The following is a 23791-nucleotide window of genomic DNA, read 5'->3' as shown; positions in this document are numbered from 1 at the left end:
GTCGCGCCCCCCTCCCCTGTCCCCTGCCTAGGTCCTCTCGGCCACTTGGGCTCCCGAAACCGCTCTGAGCCGCCCTGCCCGCCCCTGCGGCTCCAGGAGCGTTCAAAGGGGCCTGTTTGGGTCACATCAGAGCTGGGGAGGGCCCGGTGCTCGTTGAAGGACATAGTCAGTGGTGCTGTCTTTGTGGGTGTCTGCTCACAGAAGTAGGTTCAAAGGGAAGATAGTTGTGTGCGCCATTTGTTCCGGGTAGCTACTTCCCCTCTCTTCCCCTTTCTTAGAATCGTATTTTTGTTCAGTCATACAAGTAAGGTCTATTCGTTAGGAATGTGCCAGTTTGTTCCTGCTTGCTTATGTAAAGGGAGCCAAAAAAGTCCAGAAATGGGCTACGTGGAGAGGTTCAATGTGGTTTAGGTTGCAAGGAAATCCTGCTTTGTCTGGATCTCAAGCCTCTGCAAACACACTTACTGTTTTGGCATCAAAGTCAGGTGGAGATGAAACCATGAAGGAAGGAGAAAGGAGAAATGGCGAAGGTCACTGGCTATAGTAACATATTATGTCCTGATAAGGAACGTATGTTCACATTTATTTTTTGCAGTTTGCTTTCTGTATAGCAATAATCTGAGTTTTCTTCTTAGTCCACATAGCATGGTTTTTTATTTATATAACTTGTATTTCTTCTCTGAAGTTGTAATTCATGTGTTTCTAATGTCTGAATACTCTTAGACAAAATATCTGACTTGTATTTTTAGGTACGTTTTAATTACCAGACAAGATGGATATCCGAGGTGCTGTAGATGCTGCTGTCCCAACAAACATCATTGCTGCCAAAGCTGCTGAAGTTCGGGCAAACAAAGTAAACTGGCAGTCATATCTCCAGTAAGTAAAAACTTTCCACTTTTTTTTTTTTTTCCTTTCTTTTCGTTCCTTAAGTGTTGCACATTTGGGGACTTTGGGTTACAATGGAACATTGGGTTACAGTGAGGAAAATTCCTTCTTGGTCCCACAAAAATAGTTGGAAAATGTCTACATTAAATGGAAATGGCTGGGGAAAATTTTCTCATGACTTATTACAAGAAGGGAACTCCATTCTGAATGCTGTAATAACGATGTACGTTTGCACAATTGTGTGGTAAAACCGTAAATTTTTTTTCCTCTTTATTCCAACACCATTCTTAATTTTATCCTTGTTGGATGAGTGCTGACATTAGAAAAGTTTTCAGTAAGAGTTGTTTTGTGTGTAGGTATGTTGTCTCTGTTGCTCAAGTGCCTTATGTGTGATTACAAATTGTATTAGCAAAGCTGGGCTGATAGTCCAGGAAAATAAGTTGTAACTCCACTAAAGGAAGAGTGTTCTGGAGAGCAACAGAAACAGGTAGATCATGGAGGAGACTGAAACAAATACTTCAGTGTGGGGAGAGCTGTCTTACTATTTCAGGTAAGCTCAGAGTTTGCTTTGGAAGGTATTATGGATTGGCCCTGGCTGGGTGGCAGGTGCCCACCAAAGCTGCTCTGTCGCTCGCCTCCTCAGCTGGAAAGCGGAGAGAAAATACAATGAAAGGCTAGTGGGACAAGATACGGACGAAGGAGATCGCTTACCAATTACCATCACAGGCAAAACAAACTCTGCTTAGGGAAATTGGCTTAATTTATTACCAGTCAAATCAGAGAAGGGTAATGAGAAATGAAACCAAACCTTAAAACACCTCCCCCAACCACTTCCTTCTTCCCACGCTTAACTTTACTCCTAGTCTCCCTACCTCCTTCCCCTCAGTGACACAGGAGGATGGGGAATGATGGTTTAAGTCAGTTCATCACACATTGTCTCTGTTGCTCCTTCCTCCTCGGGGTGGAGATTCCTCACACTCTTCCCCTACTCCAGTGTGGAGTCCTTCCCGTGGGAGACTGTCCATGAACCTCTCCACTGTGGTCCTTCTGATGGGTTACAGTTCTTCATGAACTGCTCCAGTCTTGATCCCTTCCACAAGGTGCAGTCCTTCAGGAAGTGACTGCTCCAATGTGTAACTTCTTTTGACCAGGAGGCAGGGCTGATGGTTCATTTTCAGATTCTAGATGTAGAATTTGACTCTTTGATGGGTTACCCAGGTTTTGTATGCTACTGTAGTGCATCTGGCTAGTGTCTGTGATCTTCTTGCGAGGCGGATCAATGCTTGGTGCCTTCTGTATGTCAATGACAGTGTGTCCTGTTTATTATTGCTCTGAAATAAATGTAGTCTTTGTGTCTTGTATTTACTGATAACAGCCTGGCTGTCAGGCTAAGATCGCTTCAAGGATGAACTTAAATGGTGCCAGAGGGATTATGGAGCATCATGAAGATAGTTGTAGTTCCTTGGCTGAGGAGTTTCCTTATCATTAATTATTGGAAAACATCAGCAGAACTCTCAGTGCTTCTAAAGAGGAAATAAAATTGTAGCTGGTTTTGGACGTGTCTTTTTTACAACAGGTAGGTTTGGGTGTGATAGTGTCTTTGAAGTTTTGTTGAAAAATCACTGCAGCTATATTGATTCGTTTCTGGAATGAAGCACGTTAATAAATAAGAGGAAGCAGCTTGCTTCTAATGCACCTGTTAGCAACAGCTCGGAGTGGTTTGTTCTGGTCTATAGATTGGAAGGAAGATGGGATGCTGCTGATTTTGAAGGACGCTTCTCTTGCTTTCTTTTTGGGTCCTATTCTGGCAGTCTGTGCATTTAACGTGGTAAGCTTGCATATAAATATATGGAGGTGTACTTCAAGTCTTCAGGCATTTTTACATTTGAGGAAACATTTTTATGTTTTTTTTTTCCCCAAAGTTAACATATCAACTCAGGCGTGATATAATTTGTGTTCCTTAAACTATGGGTAGTATTTATGTTGCTGGGAGTCAAAGAACTTCACAAGAAATTCTGATGAAGTATTTTTATTTCTTCTTTTTTTAAAAAAAATTGCTGTGATAGTTGTGTATGTATAAAGATGCTTTAAAGATTACATCAGTCACAACAGCATTGGAGTCTGGGTCACACAGGAAGGCATTCTGATGTTCTTTTCTGCTCTTTCTATTCTTTAATGCAAAAGTAAAATGGCTTAAAATGATCAGACTCTAGTAGCCTGACTTCTCTTGTAGAGTCAGTGCAAGCTAAAGATTAACTGGTATATTGTTTATTCCATCTCTGAAGGTTGTAACTGTAAACTCAATGTCAAACTACACTAATGCACAACTGATGACTTTTGATATTTGCTGTGTATATTGTTGGCACAAAAGTGAACCAATTGGGTATGGCAACTTGTACATATTACCAGTTTGTCACTCTGGCTGTTCACTTCAAAATTAGGCTGTAGAAATATATATATTTTTTTTTTAAATGCTAAAATGTACACTCTTTGTTTAGAATTCCAGATAGGGTCTGTGGCTGAGGGAGAAGAAAGTAGCAAGACTTGGAATAGATGCTGGAAGGCGATGTGTAGGTCTGCCTGAGTTCTGGGAACTGAATGTGGTTCTGTACAGACTTTCCTGCCTTTGGATCTTGAGACTTGTAGCAGCTTAGGGGTGTCGATGCCCTCTGGTAGTTGAAAATACAGTGGTCTCTGTTGTGTATGGTGTGGTTGCTTTCAGCATTTGCTTCGGGGTGTAAGGATGCCTTTGGAGGGTGTGTTAGCTTGCTCTAAGCAAGTCTGGTTTTACTTTTCAAGGGTAGTAAATGAGTTCTGTGGAAAAGCGAACTCGTTTCAGAGTTTTAACTTGCATCTTGTTGAAGTGTAGGTTTTCTAGTTATACAGCTTTTGACAACATTTCATATTTAGTCAGGTTAGATACCTGATGGCCAATTTGTACTTGGCTTCTGATGTGTCTTTGAGTACTTTACATATACGTTTGTGAATTCTGATGTTAAAATATCCACTTTACTTTCCTGGAGGTGGGGGAACATTCTGAAATGGGTTAAATATTTTGGACTTCCAGAATGACTGTTGTTAAATCATTCAAGAAGAAGAGGGAACAAGAGCTGCTAGAGGAAACGTATAATAAAAATAAGGAATCACAGGTTTCTGAATCATCTTGAGAGACCAAGAGGTTTTAAAGATGTTGATCGTACAAATTCGTGCTTGCTAAGTCTTACATAGCTTCAGCGTAATCTGCTGTAGCTAGTGCTCTCAAAGACAGGCCTTAGTGTCTCAGGCTTTTATTACTTCTACTGTTTGTGTAAAGGTGCTGGGAAATTCCTGTCTCTGAAGAGAGGATGAGGAAAATGTGGTAATAGCATCATGGTAGCTGGTACGAGCTATCTGAGGCTGCTCTGTGGTTTTCATGGTGGTGGTTTTTTTTTTCCCCCACGGGTTGCTAAGGTTTACTACATAATCAGTTGTTTTGGTTTTAAAACGAGGTGAATGGAAATGGATGCATTTGAAATTACTGTATGAGATCCCTGATAAAATATTAAGAGCTTGTTTACAAAGCTGTCGAATCCTTTGTACTGTTTCCTGTGAGTTGGCAAGTGGCTTTTTGAATGGCACTTACAAAGCGATAAAGAGTAAACCCTAACTTTTCCTCTCAAGGCAACATCAATATCCCTTATTCTTTTTTTTTTTTTTTCTCCTTGTGGTCTAATGTAGGATTAAAGCAAAAGCTTGAAAGCCATCTTCCTTAAAAGTGTGCAAACCTCTTCTAAAAGCCTGGCTGTAAAGAAGCATCTCTCTTTCTGTTTCTGAGGCTTTTTCAGGCATTAAAGCTGTAAATTAAGAGCTCCCCTTGTCTTTGAAGTGCTTCCTAAATGTCAATACTCTTATAAACAAGCAGCTCATTTGGTTACTGTATGTCAGTATCATCTAGGAGTCCCTGGCTTGGCCAGCATTGATTGAATCATGAAAGGTTTCTAATTATGGTCCTTAAGTCCACTGTTTGTGGTGAATAATTGTCCTAATCTTTCAAGAACTACTGAAATACATCCTGAATAGGCAAAAACACAAGTCCATCTAAAAAGCACGTGGTAGCAGCATTGTCATCATTAGCTAATTACATTTTCATCTATAATTAGTTAAATTTTAGTAGAAACTAGTTGATAACTACCACTGGCTTTATGAATCTTCTGTCTAGTAGACTTAATTACCTTTCTTCAGTGCATATGTGTGGGGTTTTTTCCTTATGAAGCAGCTAGAATACAGGAAGAGGGCACATGGTACTGGACTACTCGTATTGTGTGTTTGAAAAGCCAGTAGGTAAAAGATGTCTCTGTGACAAGATAATCCTCAAGACATAATATCCTGGTTTCAGCTGAGACTGAGCTGTTTTGTTGTCTTAGGAGCTAAAATGATGTTTTTTTTAATTCAGTATGGGAAGAACATACTGATGTTTTCAGTTGTTGCTAGGAAATCAAGGACTTTTCAAATTCCCGTGTTTTGCCAGCATGCAGGTGCACAAGAAGCTGGGAGGGAGCATGGCTGGGCCTGCTGACTCGAACCAGCCAAAGGGATATTCCACACCATAGAACCTCATGTTCAGTGTATAAGCAGGGGGGAGTTGGCTGGAAGGGGTTGGATTGTTGCTTGGACATCGGTCAGTAGGTTGTAAGCAATTGCATTATGCATCACTTGTCTTTTCCTGGGTTTTATTTCTCTCTTTAATTAAACCATATTTAATTTAGTTATTCAATTTTTCTTAGCTTGAGTTTTATTCCCCCCCCAATTCTCCCCATCCCACTGGGAGTGAGGAAGAATGAGCAACAGCTACTTGGTGTTTAGTTGCTGGCTGGGACTGCAGCTTCCTTTAGGGCATAACTACAGGCTCCAACTTGGGGTCTTTACCAAGGGCTGCAGGGGAATCTGCTCCAGTGCCTGAAGCACCTCCTCCCCCTCACTTTTCACTGACCTTGGTGTCTACAGAGTTGTTTCTCTTGCATGCTGTCACTTCTGTCTCGGGCTGCAATTGTGCAGCAGTTTTTACTCCTCCTTAAATGTTATCAAAGGGTGCTGCCATCCTCACCGAGTGGCTCAGCTTTGGCCAGTATCTGGTCTGTCCTGGAGCTGGGTGGAACTGACTCTGTCTGACGTGTGGGTTTCTTCTTGTAGAAGCCACCCCTGAAGCCACCCTGCTGCCAAAACCTTGCCATATAAACCCAGTGCAGTTTGAAATAATTTACTGTTAATGTGACTTATGGTTTCATATTTTGCTTTTCAGAGGGCAGATGATTTCAGGTGAAGATTGTGAATTTATTCAAAGATTTGAACAGAAGAGAAATCCAGAAGAAAAACAGGAGTTGTTGCAGACAGAAGGCAATCAAGTAACTTTCATTTCTTTTAATAATCTGTCTTTCTGAGAGGACGATGGAAGGAAATTTTTGTACCAACTCTGTTTTATTGTTGGCTTTAAACAGTTAAGAGGAAGTTTTATATGTCTCCAATAACATCTTATCCTTTCCCCCCGCCCCTGAATGTAGGTTGGACATTGTTTTTAAAACGTATTAAATAATTATTAAATGTCATCTGACTGCCTCTGTTGTGGAACAAACTACCTCAAGTCTTTCCTCATCTCAGTTTGCTTAATCATGCACACTTGTACTTTTTTGAGCTGTTTTCCCTATAGCTTATTGATAAGACCTACTACCAGTGAGACTTCTGATTAGCTGAATAATTATAATGTAGTTCCAGCAGTAGAGTCCAGTGGCTGCTAAGATGGATTCAGTTAAAAACAGGTGTCTAGTGTCATTTTAAGTGTGATAAGATGCGAGACATCTGCGCTGGACAGAGCTCATAAAAGGTTGATACATAACTGGTGCTACTTGGCTTATGGAGTCCCAGCACGATGCCTGAAGACGATTTAGTGGTACTTGAAGCAGTGGAACTTGGTCTCCAAGCCTGAGGTTATAGCAGACCGTGTCAGATGTCAAGAGGATTGAAGGAGGCAGGAGAGAAGGTGGAGATTAGGAAATACGCTCCACACACAACTTTCCAACTCTTTTATCTACTTTAAGGCTATTCTGTGGTTTTGGTGTGCGGTGGTTTCTTTCTTTTTTTCCCCCCCAAGGGGTGATGTTTGTTTCTTCCCCAAATTGTGTTGTGTGACTGCAATGTAATGGACCATGATTTGCATAGTGACAAAAGCATATTTAGTGAACACTGTAGAGCACTATATAATTACAGTGTACCAGTTTAGAGTTCCATTTTTATTTCAGTTTTAGTTGAATGTGGTGAAGGGGAAGGAAGAAGTGTAAAAAGTAGTGCTGTGACAGGTTCAGCCTATTATATCTGTTGGTGAAATTGTAGAGTTTTTCAGGAGGCAGAAAACAGCTCAAATATGAACAAAGGTTTTTTTCTACAAGATATGGGAAGCAAACAGGTAAAAATTACCTGTTTTCCCTCCCATTCAAGTTGCTGAAACTCTCATACCGTGTCTGAGTTTGCTGATTTATCGTTTTACTTGATTCTTCTCACTGCCATATAAAAGGACACTGATGGAGATTTTTCTAATCAGTCTTTCAACAAAGCACTTTGATGACTTTTACTAGCAAGTACTTGTTAATTCATCTGAAAGCCATAAGACAGTTTGTAAAGGGCAATGATCAATGTGACAGAAAATTTTCTTTATAATATAATGTCAAATGTATTCATCTTACTGAAGTTGAAAAAGATGTTTGAATGCTCAATGCTTATGTAAGACTTAGCTGTGAATTAATGGGGTCCAGTTTTATATTATCAAAAGGAATGAAGACAATTGCTAATATTCTTTTTAATGTCTCTCTTATTTTTCTAGTGTGCTAAAACATTTATAAACTTGATGACTCATATCTCCAAGGAACAGACGGTTCAGTACATTCTGACTATGGTTGATGATATGCTGCAAGTAGGTCAATAACCTCTTTAAGTCTTTAAATGCATACCTGAATGTTTTCTTAGCCTAATTCAGATCTTTCCAGGTTTTTGTCATACAGTATTAAAATATTCTTTTAAATTTTCAGTTTTGCCTTCAGAAATTGAATGTTAGACTTAAAGTTGTATGGGTAACTTGGTCTTGTATATTCTGGAAATAAAAGAGACCTGTATGTTTTTATGTGGGGTCTCAATGTTTGATGAAGAACTTGGATGTTAAGGGATTATATGTGACCACAGCCCTTTCCTGTTGTATAGATAGGATGTGACTTCTAACTTTCAAGTTGTTGAAACTTTTCTTGCAAAGGTGTTAATTTGGCCACCCTCAGCAAGAAGGTGTAGTTTGTACAGCTTCAGGTTTCCAGCTTAAGTTAGACTGTTTATGACAACATATGCTGAAATTCTGTATGGTTGAATTATAAATCAGGAACTTTTGATTCAATGAAATATATAACTTTTTGTAGCTATGGGATACAGTGACTTTTAAGAGTAGGCTATTAAATTTGGTGCGAGGATGACTGTGCTGATTGGGACAAGTCAAAAGGAAACTTAATCAGAAAATCATAGCTTTGCATTGTTTTGCTCTCTAATAGACTAAGAGAAAGTGGTTGGAGTGATATTGTAACAAGATGGGTTGAGTTGTACAAGGTTTTCTCCTGGCATTCATATAGAATATCTGGCTATCTGACAGTTTCTCTTTGCTGTTTTATGTTATGTTTTAATACAGGATTACAGTGAAATGTGTCTAGTGATAACAGTTTAGGGCATTGCCTGAGGAGGTAAACCCTGTGAGTTCTAATTCCAGCTCTGAGTGGTCAGTATAGTCAACAGGCAATCTGAAAAGCGTGAACCTTTCTACAGTATGTATAATGTGGGAATTATGGTGTTCTTTGAGGTGCCCATCTGAACATAAAAGCTCCAAGTATGTGCCCTGGCTGCTGGAATATTAGCTAGTGGTTGTGGTGGCAGTTTATTCATCCCCATCTGTGGCTTTGTCACTCTAACCCTCTTCCTCTTTTCTTTAGATTTACGTTTTCTCAGACGTGACACAAACTTCAAGAAGCAGAGAACAAAAAAGGGAGCCTCGGTGTTATTTCTGATTAGGACACTGAGTTAGGAGTGCTTTGCTTTGGTTTATGCATTTGATGACAAACTTTGTGTTAGCATGTGAGAACTTTGTGTTTATTGTGACTACTTTTGTGTGGAATGGGTCTCATTTTCTGTGAGAGACGTGTCTGTGGCCACAGAAGCAATCATTTCACTTGCCCTTCATTGGAACTTCTTGTGAGTGCTTGCTGGTCTGGTTTTGCTTGTGTGCTTTGACATTAGTACAAATGCTTTGACATAGCCTATAGCCACAATATCCAATAGCCGATATCATCTCCCTTGCTCTGGAATTAATACCCCACAGGTAAAGGCTTTTATTGGCCCGCTCCCAGGACAATTGCATTAGTTCTAGGTGGTCACAGAAAGTAGTTTTAAGTAACCTCTTATTTGCCGGGTTAATTCTGTCATGTATCTAGATGAAGATGAACGTATTTTCTTGACTTCATGGTCATGCACTGACATTCCTGTATTCAGGGGCTTACCACAGGGCCTTGCCACAGAAGGGGCACATGTGAAATTATTAATGTGAAACATAATGACTTTAAATTGTCCAGGCTTTATAGTGATACAGGAGAATATACTGTGCACTGACATTTCTATATTTGCTTCTGTTTGAAATTAGATGCCTTTTTCACTTGAGAAATTTTGCTTTAGTGTCTAAAAGGCTGCACTGGCTTTTCCAGTGGTTTCTGTGATTATGTTTTTCAGGGATATCTTGCTGCTGGTGTAGAGGGCCTGTACAGGCATCTGCATGATATCTTTCAGGGACTTCCTAATCCTCCGTATCTCCACTAGACGAGGCCGAAACAGAACTTGTGGTCACGTTCAGATGGCAGAACATGTTGGCAGTGATGCCGTATCGACCCATGGTTGCTCATTTTCAAAGTTCTTGTCAGAAAGCAGCATATGGGCCATTGACTCTGTGGCTCTGAGTTTAGTGCAGGATCTTTGCAGACTGCAAGTATAGAAGAATCCTCATTAGTGGATATGAAGTCTCCTATGTTTGCCCAAGTAGTCTTCATTCAGTACATGCAAAGATTTTTTTTTTTTTTTAAAGCAGGAAATTTTTCAAAGACATAGCCTGTCATGATGCCATTGACTCTTTCAGTAAACTTGTTTTGTGCAATTTTCGTGAGATGAACAAATAATTTTTGAATACTGCTTCTGATAGATGAAACTTCTAGAAACTATTATAGGTAACAATATGCAGATTTTGTCTGTGCTGATGACGACTGTGGTGGTTCTGCTGTCTTTCTAAGCTTTTTATGTGCTGTTGTAAAAATCGTATCAAATGTGTTTTGAGCATACCAAAAGCCTAACTGGGTGTCTAGGATTGTTCCAGCAGTTCTGCTTACATATTTGTTCATCATTCTGAGAAAGATTTCTTTTGGAATCTGACAGAAGTGGTATTAATTTGGTGATTTTCTTACAAGAATGTTATTCTGCTTATTTATGAAGATGGAGAGTGTTAACGTACTGGAGTCCCTGAGGAAACGTTTCTTATTCTATTCATGTCATGAATACTTGGAACAATTTTTCTGGATTAGTGACCTTGTCACACTGCACAGTCTGTTTCTTATGAAATCTTTCAGAACCTACACCATAGTTGGTAGCAGTACCACCCAAGTGAGCTTCATTATGCTTCTTCAGAAATGACAGATGCTAAATTATTCAACTCTTCATGTGAGCGTTTAAGACTTTTTGTCAGTGTAGTCAGTAGCTGCCTTGGAAGGTGCAGCACTACGTGTTTCGGGGCCTTAGGCAGCAATCTGCTCCTTCCCTCCCGTCGTTACCGCACACCTTAACAGGAAACCAGACTAGTCTTCTGAATGACAGCATGTTGAAGTTAGTTCAGTTTATCTGCTTCTAGACCCGTCTGTCTCACCCTTATCTGTGTTGTAAACTGAACTCGTTGATCTAGCTGATTTTTGATCTTTGTAGCTACGCTCTGTGTATCACCAGCATAGATGCAAAGAGTGATTTATTGGATTGAACTGCCATTTTTCATCAAGCTAGCCCTCACAGAGTGGATGCTCTCCACCAAGGCACTGTGTTCCTACCATCTTACTTTTTAAAATTTGTTTCATCGTTTGAACAGCAAATTTTGGGAGACTTTTTTGAGTGCTTTTTGACACATGATGTATAGAGCATTAATCACTGTAAGGATTATGACTGTTAGATAAATAGTGACACCTGAACTTCCCCACTCAGTGATCAGGACGGCAGTTTGCAGCCCATGTGGTGCAGTGACTTTCACATTTTCCAGGAAGGGTTGGTTGCAACTCTGATCCTTAGTAAGATGCCAGTGTTTGGATCAGGGATACCTTCAGATCATTTTGTGCTTAATGGATTGTATTCCAACAAGCAGGCTTGCTTAGTTGGTGCTTGGCCCATAGAGTTTGTGATAAGGTGCCTAACTGATGGAGGTCAGCACTTCAGCTGCAGGAGTTTGAAAATTAGATTCATTAGGTAGTGAAGATTGAGCCACTGTTCTCATGTGGATTTCCTGACTGCAGCATTTCAAACAGTTTTGCCATCCTTGATCGAAGATGTACACCTGATTGAAGTAGCTTGATTTCAGTGGGGAGACATCTCTTTAGAATGAATGCTTACTATCCAGGAGGCTAGAGAGTATGTGGAAGTGTTGATGAAAAGCCAGAATCCACATATCTGATTTTTTTCTGGAAGACTGTCTATATTCTAGGCTATTGGGAAATAATGGAGCTCCTCTTTCTCTGTCAGATTTGCATGGCCTCTTCTCTGCTCTGCTTTAAGGCGAATCACAGTAGCTGCTTTTTGCAGTGGTTATTAGGTGAAATGCTTGAAGAAACTGTGCACAGTGGCCAGATTCAGGTACTTGTGATCCCTTGTGGTGCAGCCTAGAAGCCCTGGAGAACAGACTCCTGGTGGTTATGTCGTCTCCTAGGTGTGCACATTGTCTAAGATAATGGCTGAGTCAGTTGCAGCCTCATCTGAGAGAGAAGACCCCCTTCCCACTGAGAGGAGTGGAGCCAATGTCTCTGCAGTTTCACTTGTAGCATATGCAGCCAAGTTGAACAACGGGCTTTTGTGTGGAAGTAGCAATACGTGGAAAACTTTGTATGGACTTCATTCGAGCATAATTCATTGGATGTAGAGTAGTCGTCTTCTGGAAGATTACAGTATTTAGCTTGTCTCTCATTTCTTTCCTTCTGCTTGCTTCATCAGAAGGATACATCTGTTTTTATTCAAGTAGATGCTGGAGTACTGAAGTATAACTAGGATTTCAAAGTTTTCCCCCCCCGGATCTCTAATCTTGGGAGTGCTGAAATGAACTGTATCCACAAGGAAGTGTCAAAATGGAAAAAAATTCATGGGATGTTACAAGCCAGGGTACACTCTGAAAATGTTTGCCAACATAATGAGGAGGAAATAACTGCATTATGTTGAATGTTTTACGAGTCTCTTCTCCTCTCCCAATTTTTACAGGAAAATCATCAGCGTGTTTGTATCTTCTTTGATTACGCAAAACGTGGTAAAAACACTGCATGGTCCTATTTTCTGCCGATGTTGAATCGACAAGATCTTTTCACTGTGCATATGGTAAGTTAGAAGAACCTATCTCTGAATATAGTTGAGAAAAATGCTAGTTTTATTTTTCTTTAGTGCATTTGTGGAGTTTGAAGCTAAACTGCTGCCTGGACTGGAAAGTTTTATTTTTCTTTAGCAGATTTTGGAGTTTGAAGCTGAGCTGCCTGGACTGGAAAGTTCCTCTTGCAATCTAGATGAGTCATTCTTAATACAAGCTTCACTTGAGGACATTTTGGAAAGAAAAGTTACATTGTTTATGGACATTTTTTTTTTCTGGGAGATTAGAACAGTTTTTAAAGGCTCAGGAAAGCAAGGATTTCCGAATTAATTAAGACATAACTAGAAAAATAACTTTTGTCACAACTGCTAATCAATGTTTCTCATGCTGTACAATTATTAGAGTTTAAGCTTTCAATACTGTGAAAGGGAAATATCTTTACTGTGATGATCCTCATTCTCTCATATGCTGAAATTACTACAGTGCTGCTTGAAACCTGCTTAAAATGGCTTGTAAGCATTCTAGGGAAGATATAATGTCTGCTGTTTGCGGTGGGTTGACCCTGGCTGACAGGAAAGCCCTCACCCAGTTGCTTGCACTGCCCTCCATGGCAGGATTGGGGAGAGAATTGGGAAGGCAGAAGCACGAAAACTTGTGAGTCAAGATAAAGACAGTTTAATAAATGAAGGAGGAAAAAAAGGAGGAGGATACCGCTATATCTCTTCGGCCACGTCTCCTGGCTGTGTCTGCTTTTGGTCCCCCACCCAGTCTACTCACTGGAAGTGTAGAGCGAGAAACAGAGAAGCCATTTAGGTTGTGCAAGCACCGCTCAGTGAGAGCTGAAACACTGGTGTGCTATCAGTGCTGTTTTGGTCACCGGTCTAAACCACAGCATCATATGGACTGCTATGAAAAAATTAAGTCCACCCCAGCCAAACCCAGTACAACCATATGCTTTGTACGGTATCTGCTGTACTTTGAGACGCTGGGTGCTGCTGATGTATATGGAGTCATCTGTGGTGAGAACTGGCCATTTCACCTGGCTTTTGTTGTGTTTTTTTTTTTTCCCCCCCTTGTGGAGGAAAAATATGCTTTTGTATTACTGCAAATTCTAATGGAAACCATAGTTTCCACCAGTAAAACTTGTATTATGGCTTGAAGTCACAAGTTGTGTTCCCCAGGGCTTGATATTGAGGCCATTTCTTTTCAGTATCTTTATCGATGATCTGGGCAAGGGGATCGAGTGCTCTGTCAGTAAGCTTGCAGATGACATGAAGCTGGGTGGAAGTGGTGATCTGCCAGAGGGTAGGAAGGCTCTGCAGAGGTTCTGGACTGGCTGGATCGATGAACCATAGCAATTACGTGAGGTTCGACAAGGCCAAGTACTGGATCTTGCACTTGGGTTACAACCACCACAGGCAATGCTACAGGCTGGGTGAAGAGTGTCTGGAAAGCTGCTGGTGGAAAAGCACCTGGAGGTGAAAATACATGAGTCACTAGGAGGTCAAAGCATCAGAAAACTGAAGAAACAAAATTACTAGGTATGAGGTAGATTTCTGTAAAGGGCCATCTTTTACTCAAAGTTGGTTTCCAGAGTGTATAGGACTTCTCACTGAATCTTGAAATTAGAGTGTTTGAAAAATCTGTTTATTGCATTCTTTTTCAGGCAGCAAGAATTATTGCCAAACTGGCTGCCTGGGGGAGAGAACTTATGGAAGGCAGTGACTTGAATTACTATTTCAACTGGATTAAAACTCAGCTGAGTTCACAGGTAGAAACCTGCTTCTCTTTAAACATTGCAGTGACTTTGGAAGCTTTTCAAGAATATGAATATATAGATTTACAAACAAGAGGTGTATTTTGGGTTTTCTTTTTTAAAAAATGAAATTTTGCTTTGTCATTCAAACTCATAGTTTTTAACTTAATATTTTCTATTTTCTACTTTAGCCCTTGTAAATTCAAGTGTAAAATAAGGCTTTTTGCCTTTTCTGTTGGTCAACACTGTTTTTACTTCCAGACACTGAGAAAACGTGATAAGGCTTTTTTTGTCTCCCTGTACTGTTTTGTTTTACAGAGCTTTTGCCAGGAAGATTAATTACATGACATCAGGAAGTGAATATCAATTTCTTTCCACTTTACTGTAGTACAAAGCTTTTTGTTTTTTAGTCCTGTGTCTTGAAACTAAATAAATCCTGACTTGGACAGTATTTTTATGGCATTAGCTCAGTATGGCTGGCTCATCCTTCAAAGATGAATTGTTCTCCCTTTTATTCATATTTGGAAAATTTCCTGTCAATTCTTATCAAAACCCAGTGATTTGTCATTCTCTAAGATAGCGTTGTATTAGGTGTGGATTCTGGACAGCAGAGGAACATTCGGTAGCATTAGTAACAGTATATTTTTCATAGCTTCCCAAACTGAGTTTATTAAAAAGGAGTTCTATTTTTTTTTCCCTCTGGAAGAAGTATCTTGTAATTTCCTTCAGGAAGATTCAAGACAAGTTTTCAAATTCTAAAATGGAGACGGATAAAAGTCTTGAGTAAATCCAAACATAAATAAGTAAAAATTAAATCTTGATATACCGGGATCAGCTCCAAGCATATTGTTCTAGACATATGTGTTAAATAAATACAATATATTATCATAATATATTGAGTAGGAAAAGTATCTAATACATTCTTAATCTTTTAATTTTATGACTAGAGAGATTGGAGAATTGAAAGAAACTTTGTAACAACTGTGCTGAAAGGGTGAAGGAGAGCTCTGATGTAAAAACTTTTTTTTTTTTTCTTTTCAGAAACTACGTGGTACGGGCAGTTCTGTGGATGCAGGAGCAGTCTCCACAAGTGATGTAAGTATATCTTTGAAACCTGACAATTTGCTATTTTGGGCAGGTGATATCCCCTCCTTGGATTAAGATGCAGAGCTGTTCTGGTGTCAGTAGTAGAAGGTACTTGGAATCAGAACTGTGTGACATGAGAGTGCCAGGTGATGGCGCCAAGAAACAAAAGTATTTTTAAAATACTGATTTCACAGAAAATGCAAGCTGTGGAAGTATGTATTTTACAAGTTTGTTTGGCTTGTTGAAACTGTAGATGTATCTAGCATTCTCTTTGTTAAAACTTGAAAAAAAAATGCAATTAATTTAATATTTGAACAATACTGTCTATTCAGCAGCAAGCTGTTGATTTTGTAGAAGGTGCCTGAGGCTTTATGCTTTTGTAATGTGCAGAACTTAGAAAGGGCAAGTGAAATATTAAAGCTAACATTGCCTCTTAACCTCTATAGCCTGAAATTACGAGAGTGCTTCCAAAGCTGTAAGCTTTTCATATTTGAATAGCTTGAATTCAGGTGAAAATGGATTGTCCTTTTCACGTCAGTATTTATTTATACTGAATTTCCCGTATGTATAATGTTTGAGCTTAGAGAGGACCTGTGGCAGTATAGCAAATCCAGGTGACCATCATAACTGAAGTTTTCTGGTTTTTTGTGGCACAGTGAGACAGTTTATCATAGCTTTGGAAAGTGGAGTAGAATTCAGTTTGGTCTTTTGTTCCTTTTGCAGTCTGAGAGTGTTCACAGTTTTTCGGCAGGCTTAAGTATGAACCCTGGATTAGTTTTTCTTCTAAATGTAGTCATCACTTCAAAGTGTTGGCTTCCTGAAGACAAAAGCCTCTTAAATTAACACCTGACTAGGGTTTAAAATAGAGAAGATGGAAGACTCTTACACATGACCATGAATAGGGGGTAAAATTACAGCCTGAGCACAGAAATGTAAGTGTTTCAGTATTTCATGTGCGAGTCTGTGTGTCGTACTGCTACGTTTCATGCAGCAGACAGCACTTGGCCATACAGCTTTAAAAGAGTAAAGAGCACACGCCACCACTTGGTATGGAGCTGTGAGCTTTTTTCACTTGCTTAAAAGTCTATATTTGTTGTATTGTAGCACTGCATGGATGTACTGTACCACTGTAGGGTCCCAAAGGGGCAGAACTGGTAGTGCAGATATGTTCTAGGGTAATTAAGTTGGCTAAGTCTTGTCTTGACTTCATTAGTGTTCCTGTTACAGATCTAGATTATGCAGGATTTCCAAACAGGCCCTAACTAATATATTTCAAAATAAATTAGAGATGCAGTTGCAGCATTGTAAACAGGAAATAAGGACTGGGATCTATTAGGAAATTTCAATTATAATAGTGTTGGAAGAGAATGCTTTTATGACAGACTCTTCTTTTTTTTTTTTTTTTTTTTTAAAAAAAAGATGCCAAGTTCAGTAGTACGTTGGTTGGTGACAAGTTAATATGTTATTTGGGGTGGGAGGGCTGTCTATGTGTGTATAGCTGTTTTATTTGCATGGTCTGTGAGACGGAATACCTGCCCAGGAAAATGAATGCTTTGTATGATGATTTGGACCTGTATGTTCAGACTTAGTTTTTACATAAAGGTCTTAATCTCTGATGAGAGACACAGAAAAAAATAATCTTTATTTTAAATTCTATCTGTTGTCTCTTCTCTTTTTCTCTTCATATGGGATTGCCTGATTTCTTTCCTCTGTTAAATATTTGAAAGCTTTGATGTTGTATTATGTGAGTGATCTATCATAAGAGTTTCAAGACAATTAGTAAAGAAAAAGGCTTATAGGAAAAAATCCACAACTTCATAAACAAACAGCAACAATCAGTTTTATCAGAAACGTGTTGAGTATTAGTGAAGGTAATTCCAGAAGATGAGCAAAAGAGAGAGAGTTAAAAACAAGGAAACCCGAAACCACTTCTGTGGTACCTTGAGATCTTTCTGTTGCTGTAGCGGGAGGGACAGTAGGTTGACTAAAGCCCATCCCATCTTCTGAGCAGTGGCACATAAAATAAATGGTTTCAGAGATTAAAAGCCTTTTAATGATTCTGTCTTTAACTGCTCATATAGGAGTCTGAATGAAAATAAAATTCAACGGTGCATCTCTCGATGTTTTCCTGATGGGAAAGTTTTAGTCTTATTCTTTTCATATTATAGTGCACTGTGCTAAGCTCTTAATGAAAGAAGAAAACACTAAAATGCAAAGCTAAACTTTGAGGATGATTTTGTATACTCATTTTTCTATTGGTATATTTTTTTGGCATAAATATACATTTCAGTATGATAAACATGGTGCTTACTGTTTGACACATGCTTAGGAAAATATAGAATTGTAATGACAACGCTGCTGTTCTGAGTTGGAGAATGCGAGTGAGAGGACCTGAGCCCAAGAATCCTTTTTTTACAATGACCTCTAGCAAACTTGTTCAAGTTTAGTAACCAGGTTTTTTTATATCCTAAAGCTTGCTCAATAGAATACCTCTTGATTCTGTGGGTGAAAGGGCTCTGGCAGTGTAATCAAACCAAAGACAACCTTTATTCACATGTGCTGAAAGAAGGCATGTTCAAATGGGCTATAAAAATCTGTTATGGTAATGTGAAACGGTATCACTTGCACAACACTTCTTTTCTGTTCAAAACTCTTCTCCATTTATATTTTGCTTCCCACCTTGTTTTTTGAGTTTTTTATGTGTGTTTGGGTTTTTTTTTGTTTGTTTTGTTTTGATAGAGAGATGTAAAGCACTGTAAGGGTGAGCCTGTTGAGCTCAAAAGTGTTGCTGAAGGCATATGTGTTGAAGTAGGCCAGTAAAGCCTAGTTTGGAAAAATGAACTTCAGCACTTACGAACTACCTCTTGTATAAGTGATGTGTTCTTCTTTTCCCCCAGAGTTCCCAGTACGTACAATGTGTTGCTGGGTGTCTGCAGCTGATGCTTCGGGTCAATGAATATCGTTTCGCCTGGGTAGAAGCAGATGGAGTAAATTGGTGAGCAGTCATTTCAATTGATATGGATATACATGTGCTTACAATAGCACATTCCCCAATGACCTCTTTGGGACTAGAACTCTCTTTCAAAAGATAGCTGCTCTGTTTGAATACAAAACATTTCAAACATTAATACGTTTTCAAACATTAATACAGTCAGACAGACTGAACTTTGAAGATATAGGTACTAATGTTGAGGCTTTAATACTACTTACTCTTCACGAAGAACAGCTTAAATATCTACAGGGGAATACCACCATTTGTCTCTATTTGAAGATGCTCTGGTTTTCATTTACTAGAAGAAGTGCTAACAAAATGAGTTTCTGCTAATCTTCCTTGTCTTACAGTTTTGAGTTGTTCAGTCTGAATACACTAGTGAAAGGAGAAACATGTTCTATAGCTAAGCTCAATTTTTTTCACATGTGTATTCAAGGAGGTCATTCTTTTATCCAGGTACTCTTCATAAATAACTCTACATGAGGCTGAGATGTTACTCAATTAAAAAATGTCTTGTCTATAAATAACTTTCTGCCATGCATGCCTCTATTGGAAATGGTGGCTATAAAATTTGCACTTTAAGAAAAATACCCTTGTACTCTGAAATGGAGAAAAGTCAAAGGTGACAGTGAAGTGAGAGTTCAAAAGATGTCTGGGTGTATCAGGATCAAGCTATTGAACTTCTTCACCAAGGAAGCTCTTTAATAAACTAATAAAGCATTACAATAAGGCTGTGTTGCAATAAGTTTGAATTTGTATTAATTTTGAGGGCAATGATCTTGGAAGTAGTTTGTTTTGGGTTTCTTTGTTTTTTTTAAATGAGTTAGCTTTTTTAAGCTTGTAAATTGTGTATTAAATATTCAAAACTTCAACTGAACAAAGCTTCTGCATGATTTCGTAGATGTTTTTTGATATTATTTCTTCTCTAGTGGTACTTGTATACTGGCAATGTGTTATATCTATAAGCTATTTTCTGAGAGCTCGCTTGTTTAATAATGACTACTTCAGCTCATTTTGGGCACTTCTGTGGAGACGTACAATTAAGGAAACAAGTTTAGCATGTGTAGATTTTGTTCTCTGCGTTTACTCCTCCTCCTCCTTAATTCTGAAGCTGTAGCTCTGTGTTTCTCTGTTTCTCCTAGACTGACAAATCATGCTCTAAACATGACACTAGAAAAAGACTTTGGTGAACCTAATGATGGATGCAGTGCTGCATCTGTTCACATAGGAAAAGCTGCTTTATAGCTGTAAGGCTAAGGAGGAAATAACAGTCTTCTTAAAAGATTGCTTTTGGAACAAGCTGCTTGTACAATGATAAATACTCATGCAAGATACTGTGAAGCATGCATTGTGTACTCAGCCTTAGCAGCTCTTTCCAATAAGTTCCTGTTAACCATTTTTTTTTTTAGTGTTTCAGAGTGGAGCAGTACAACCTATGCAGTCATTATTTAAAAATCAAATTTATCCTGTGTTAATTTTTCAGTATCATGGGGGTTTTGAGCAACAAATGTGGCTTCCAGCTCCAGTATCAGATGATTTTCTGTGTGTGGCTGCTGGCCTTTAGCCCTCAAATGTGTGAATATCTCCGTCGGTACAATATTGTTCCGGTGCTCTCAGATATCCTTCAGGAATCTGTAAAAGAGAAAGTAACTAGAATCATCCTTGCAGCATTTCGGGTAAGTGTCAGTTGATTTGAATTGCACTGTGCTTCCCTCTTAAATGAGTAGGTGTCAGATGTTGCCTATGCACAGTTGTTTCTACTAGACCTTATCAGTATCTTGGATTTAAAGCTTAATTCTCCCTCTTTTTTTTTTTTTTTTTAAGAGCTAAATTTTGCTACAGGTAGTAGGTATCTGCTGTTCAATGTCTTCTTAAAATAAAGTTAACTAAAAAAACCCCCTATATTAACATGGGCACTCATAATTTCCCTTCTTTAGTTGAAGATTCGTTTTTCTAGTACTAGTGTAAAACAATGGAGTTACTAATACCTGATTAATTTTGCTTTACGAAGCTTTGATTAAAAAATATTATTTTAAACATGTATCTGCCCTGCTGAATGACTTGAAAATTATTTTTATTTGCTAGTCCAAAATGGTTTTTTTGGTGACTCTGTCGAGGTGAAAGAGGTAATGTGTCAGAGTTATTAATTGACTTACTGTGTCTGTGTCACCTGAAAGTCTCTGGCCCTATTTAAGATAGTTTGGAAGAACTGAACACTGAGACATGATGTTTGCATTGTGAGAGCACCAGTTTGTGCTCGTGGGTATTAACTGTGCATGTGGACACAGCTGTATGTGCATGCTCATCTTGCACATGATACAGGAGTGCTGTAACAACTTGTAATCCTGTTTTAAAACAGAATTACATATCTTGAGACAGGGAACTGCTTGAGAGAGTCCAGTGCAGAGCCAGAAATATGTTGAAGGGAGTGGAACATCTCCCTTTTGAGGAAAGGCTGAAGGAGCTGGGTCTCTTTAGCTTGGAGAAGAGGAGGCTGAGGGGTGACCTCATAAATGTTTATAAATATGTCAAGGAGGAGTGTCAGGAGGACGGAGCCAGGATCTTCTCAGTGATGTCTAATGACAGGACAAGGGGAATGGATACAAGCTGGAACATAGGAGGTTCCACAAAAATATTAGGAAAATCTTTTTCACTGTGAGGGTGACAGAGCCCTGGCACAGGCTGCCCAGGGAGGTTGTGGAGTCTCCTTCTCTGAGACATTCAGAACCCACCTGGACGCGTTCCTGTGTGACCTACTGTAGGTGATCCTGCTCTGGCAGGGGGGCTGGACTAGATGATCTTTTGAGTTCCCTTCCAACTCCTGACATTCTGTGATTCTGTGATGTAGATCTTAGAAACGATTTGTTTTCCTGGGTGCTGATTATGTTCCAGTAGGAGGTGTTGCAAGCAAAAAAGGATGGGAAGAGGGACATTGTTGCTTACTGACTTGCTGATCAGCAGTAACAAGCTGTATGAAAGCACTTACTCTGTAATTTAAATGCTCTCTCTATGCAGAAGCATCTACTACTTTGAAAAATTTGTAGATAAGATGGGTGATAAAAAGATGCTATTTATCCTGCTGGAGGAGGTCAGTGGAACAAGACACCTAGTAGGGATTGTTCTTAATATGTAGATCTCTAGGTGTTCTAGTGTTCTTTAGGATCTTAATGCTAGGATTAAACAGGGACATACAGCAAGACAGCTTTGAGGAAAAAAAAGTTGGAGGGCTCAGCAGTTTATACTCAACTTCTTCCAATTCTGAGGTCATAAAAAGTAGGAGAAATATTTTCTAGCTTTTAGATTTAGCGTATTTTGCAAGAGGAGACAAAAATGAAGCCAAGTTAATTTAATAAATAAAGGTTTAGAAAGAATAAGATGATTCTGTTACAGGCTTTGGGAAAATTCTAGCTGTTTTCCTTCTAGAACATCAAAGATGAGTGTTGCCATGAAAATGAGGTTATAAACTGACAGCAAGGAAATAATAGATTGGAAATTAGATGTAAGAGCTGTGAGTTCTGAAGCAAAATAAAAACAAGTAGCAGAGGCATTAAATAGCCCTTTACTTGTGTGAGAGGCCGGAGTATCAGTTTATGGAAAAGAAATAGACTAATTGGATAAAGGACTAGGCCTGATGCTTCCCCAAGTCATCCCTACTTCTGTGCATTACTGAAAGTGTGAGTCCTCACAACTTGCATACCCTACATAATTTGTAATAATAAATAATCTATTTCACCTCTTTGGCAAGTTCATTGCCTGAAGTATGTAGTTGTAATCTAATTTTTTTTTTTCTGTAAAGCAACAGGTGTTAAGTACTGATGTCTATTTTGAATAAATTACTTTTTCTACCTATTAAAATTTTTTTTCATAGCTTTTAATACTTTGTCTTTTTATATCTGTTTCCTACCTGTAACTCATGTTATATCTTAAGATCTTGTTATCACCGAGTAGTTTACTCATTCGTTCTACTTAGTCATGTGCTCCTGTTTGTACTTTCCTAAAAGATCCTTTCAGTTTTACTACAAAAGCTTTGAATATCTCACTCTGCTATGAAATAGGTAATAATATTTGGGATGACTTCCTATATATGCCTACATCTGCCTGTAGTTCTCTTGACTAGGTGTTTTTTGGAAGCTTAACCTACTTGCTCCTTGAACTTGTTGGATTTTGTTTTTTAAGCTTAATTATTTATTCTTTTGCTCTCGTTAGTACTTGTAACTCCAAGAAAATTAGCATTACTTTCTGTAAATTACCTCTTACTACTCAATTCTCTTACTGAAATAGAAACAGGGTGCTTGTTTTTTTTTTTTTTCTCATTAAAACTAATTGTATGTGGCCAATAAAAACACTAATATGACTTACTATGCAATCGTATTGCTTCTATATTTTTTCATTGTTTGTCTCTGGTAGATGCTAAAGCTTATTTATATGAATGCATGTTCTGTTAAGGACTTTGCATTCTGTGTGGAATTCAAGTTTTCAGCTTTATCAAAAAGTGCAGGTGACTAGCTCTGATTGAACAAGATAATTTGAAACTGATTGAGTAGAAGTGTAATGAATAAGTGACGTTGGAACTTGACTATTATATTCTGTACTCGTAATTCCTGTTTTATCAACAAGTTTATGTTTCAATAAAAATATCTAGTTGGAATATTCCCAAATTCAAAAGAAGCTGATCTAATCCAGATGGTAACTCTTGCATTGGAAGGAGACAACTTCAAGTTGTTTTTCGGTTGTGCAGTGTGGGGTTTTTGTTTGTTTGTTGGTTGTTTTTTTTTTAAGGCTTTCTTGTTTTATCCTATTGCTGCACAGAAAGCTAAAATGATAATCCCAGTTAACAGTAGTTGTTTATGGTAGAGTATCTGGGATTTGGGATATAAACCTACCCTTTTTCTTTGAGTGATCTTTGTAGAAAAGATCAGGTGAATTAGTCTTGAAGGTAGCCTACCATCTAGAAGGAGAAAAGTCTAAGTCTTAGGCAATTTATGCTACTGAATACAAGTGTAGAGCAGCTGCTGTCTAGTAGATTCATATTTCTTCAGAGAGATTATTTCAGGAAGTAGTCAATTCTGTCACTTAGTAAATTAAAAAGTGTAAATAAAAATTTCCTGAATGTAGTACTTTGTATAAAAGCAATCTGTTCTTAAAACAAACAAAATAGATAAATCTTTACTTCCACAGAATTTGTTAGAGAAATCTACTGAGAGAGAAACTCGCCAGGAATATGCTCTTGCCATGATTCAGTGTAAAGTTCTAAAGCAACTAGAGAACTTGGATCAGCAGAAATATGATGATGAAGACATAAGTGAAGATATCAAATTTCTCCTGGACAAGCTTGGTGAGAGCGTGCAGGACCTTAGGTATGTTTTGCAGTGTGAACTTTAAAAAAAATGGAATTATAAAATTATAAATTTATAAATATAAATATAAAATA

At 38.6% G+C, this 23791-nt stretch overlaps 1 protein-coding gene across 1 annotated transcript; it reads left to right on the top strand.

The window, feature by feature from the left end:
- Positions 1-748: 748 nt before the first annotated feature.
- Positions 749-23717, top strand: ATP6V1H (ATPase, H+ transporting, lysosomal 50/57kDa, V1 subunit H; the record flags this gene model as incomplete). Its single annotated transcript, XM_009871951.1, has 9 exons — positions 749-876; positions 6164-6266; positions 7736-7825; positions 12427-12540; positions 14193-14297; positions 15324-15377; positions 18266-18363; positions 19844-20036; positions 23539-23717. Coding segments are annotated over exons 1-9 (1040 nt in total), but the record flags the coding sequence as incomplete, so codon positions are not given.
- Positions 23718-23791: the final 74 nt, after the last annotated feature.

This window comes from Apaloderma vittatum, unplaced genomic scaffold (genome assembly GCF_000703405.1).
Source record: "Apaloderma vittatum isolate BGI_N311 unplaced genomic scaffold, ASM70340v1 scaffold35140, whole genome shotgun sequence".
Classification (NCBI taxonomy): domain Eukaryota; kingdom Metazoa; phylum Chordata; class Aves; order Trogoniformes; family Trogonidae; genus Apaloderma; species Apaloderma vittatum.
The sequence above is the reverse complement of the archived record's forward strand: the minus strand, read 5'-3'. Positions and strand labels throughout refer to the sequence as shown.